This window comes from Microplitis demolitor, chromosome 9 (genome assembly GCF_026212275.2).
Source record: "Microplitis demolitor isolate Queensland-Clemson2020A chromosome 9, iyMicDemo2.1a, whole genome shotgun sequence".
Taxonomy (NCBI): Eukaryota; Metazoa; Arthropoda; class Insecta; order Hymenoptera; family Braconidae; genus Microplitis; species Microplitis demolitor.
Window position 1 is genome coordinate 16,785,699 of NC_068553.1, and position 1,271 is coordinate 16,786,969.

The following is a 1,271-nucleotide window of genomic DNA, read 5'->3' on the forward strand; positions in this document are numbered from 1 at the left end:
GATTTAAAATAACAATTTATAAAATTAGAAAACAAAATACGTTTTAAATATATTTTGTAATAGCATGGCGCCGTAGACTAATTAAATAATTAATTAATTGGATTTTAAAAAAATAATTACTTAATATCCGATTACTTATTTTATTTATTAAATTTTTTTTTCGCTTGTTGATGATTAAATGTACGTCATCTTTTTAATGACATCATAAAACAATTTAAAATTATGAATTGCTTTCAAGAGTTACTCGTTAATCTTTTTTTTTCTACGAGTTTCAAGTACTTTATAAATATGTCATAGAAAAAAAATTATGAATCATTTGAATAAGTTTCAAAAGTGATTAATTATCGATAGTTTAGCCAATTAAAAATAAGGGATGAACTCATCAATTTAAAAAAAGTTGAAAAATTTTATAGGTCAGTTTTAAAATTTTTCGCTTTTTGAAACAAAATTAATTTTTTGAAATTTTGAATTTAAATTGCTAAATGTAAATGCTCATTTTTCTGTTAAACAAATTTAAAATTTTAGCGGGAAAATTTAAAAAAATGAATGTACTTCAAATGTCACCGGGTGGTGGCGCCAGCACTCGCGCACTTAACTCAGATGTAATCTGTTGAAAAAAAAAACTCGTTTGCTAGTGATTTATAATAACAAATATAAACTAATTAATAGTTAATTAATTAAATAATAATACTTAATACATTCATATTAAAGTACACATGGATTATTTTATAAAAAAAGACAATTTAAGGAGATTTTATATTTTAAACATTGAAAAAGTGAAATGTTTTTTACTACTTTAATACTCATAATAAAAAATGACATAAGAATTTATTAAATTATTTACTTTGTTATGTATGACATGTAATTAAAAAATGGCAATATTATTAGTCGCGGGATTATTTGTTATTAAATGATAAATAAATTATTAAATTATGCCTCGTAAAGAAAAAACGTAAGTAATTAAATTTTAACCTATTATTTAATTAGTATTATTATTATTATTATTATTATTATTATTATTATTATTATTATTATTATTATTATTAGAATTGTTATTGTTATTATGAGTATAAATGTAGCAGACATCAGACAAATTTAAAATTATAAATAAATAGAGTAAATTATTTTTAAAAGTTCATTTATTAATTTCAAATATTTTAAATGCAAATTTTTTTTAAATTTTATTTTATTAATTATTCACTCTATTTATTTATAATTTTAAATTTGTCTGATGTCTGCTACATTTATACTCATATTGTTATTAATGATAC

At 19.1% G+C, this 1,271-nt stretch overlaps 1 protein-coding gene across 1 annotated transcript in view; it reads left to right on the forward strand.

Annotated features, from left to right (window-relative positions):
- The first annotated feature begins 601 nt into the window (after positions 1–601).
- LOC103570139 (putative uncharacterized protein DDB_G0282133) overlaps positions 602–1,271 on the forward strand; it is an 11,639-nt gene continuing 10,969 nt past the window's right edge. The window contains exon 1 of the mRNA XM_053741753.1: positions 602–952. Within this exon, the coding sequence (XP_053597728.1) occupies positions 933–952 (20 nt within the window). The 5' untranslated portion in view covers positions 602–932. The remainder of the gene's footprint in view (positions 953–1,271) is intronic.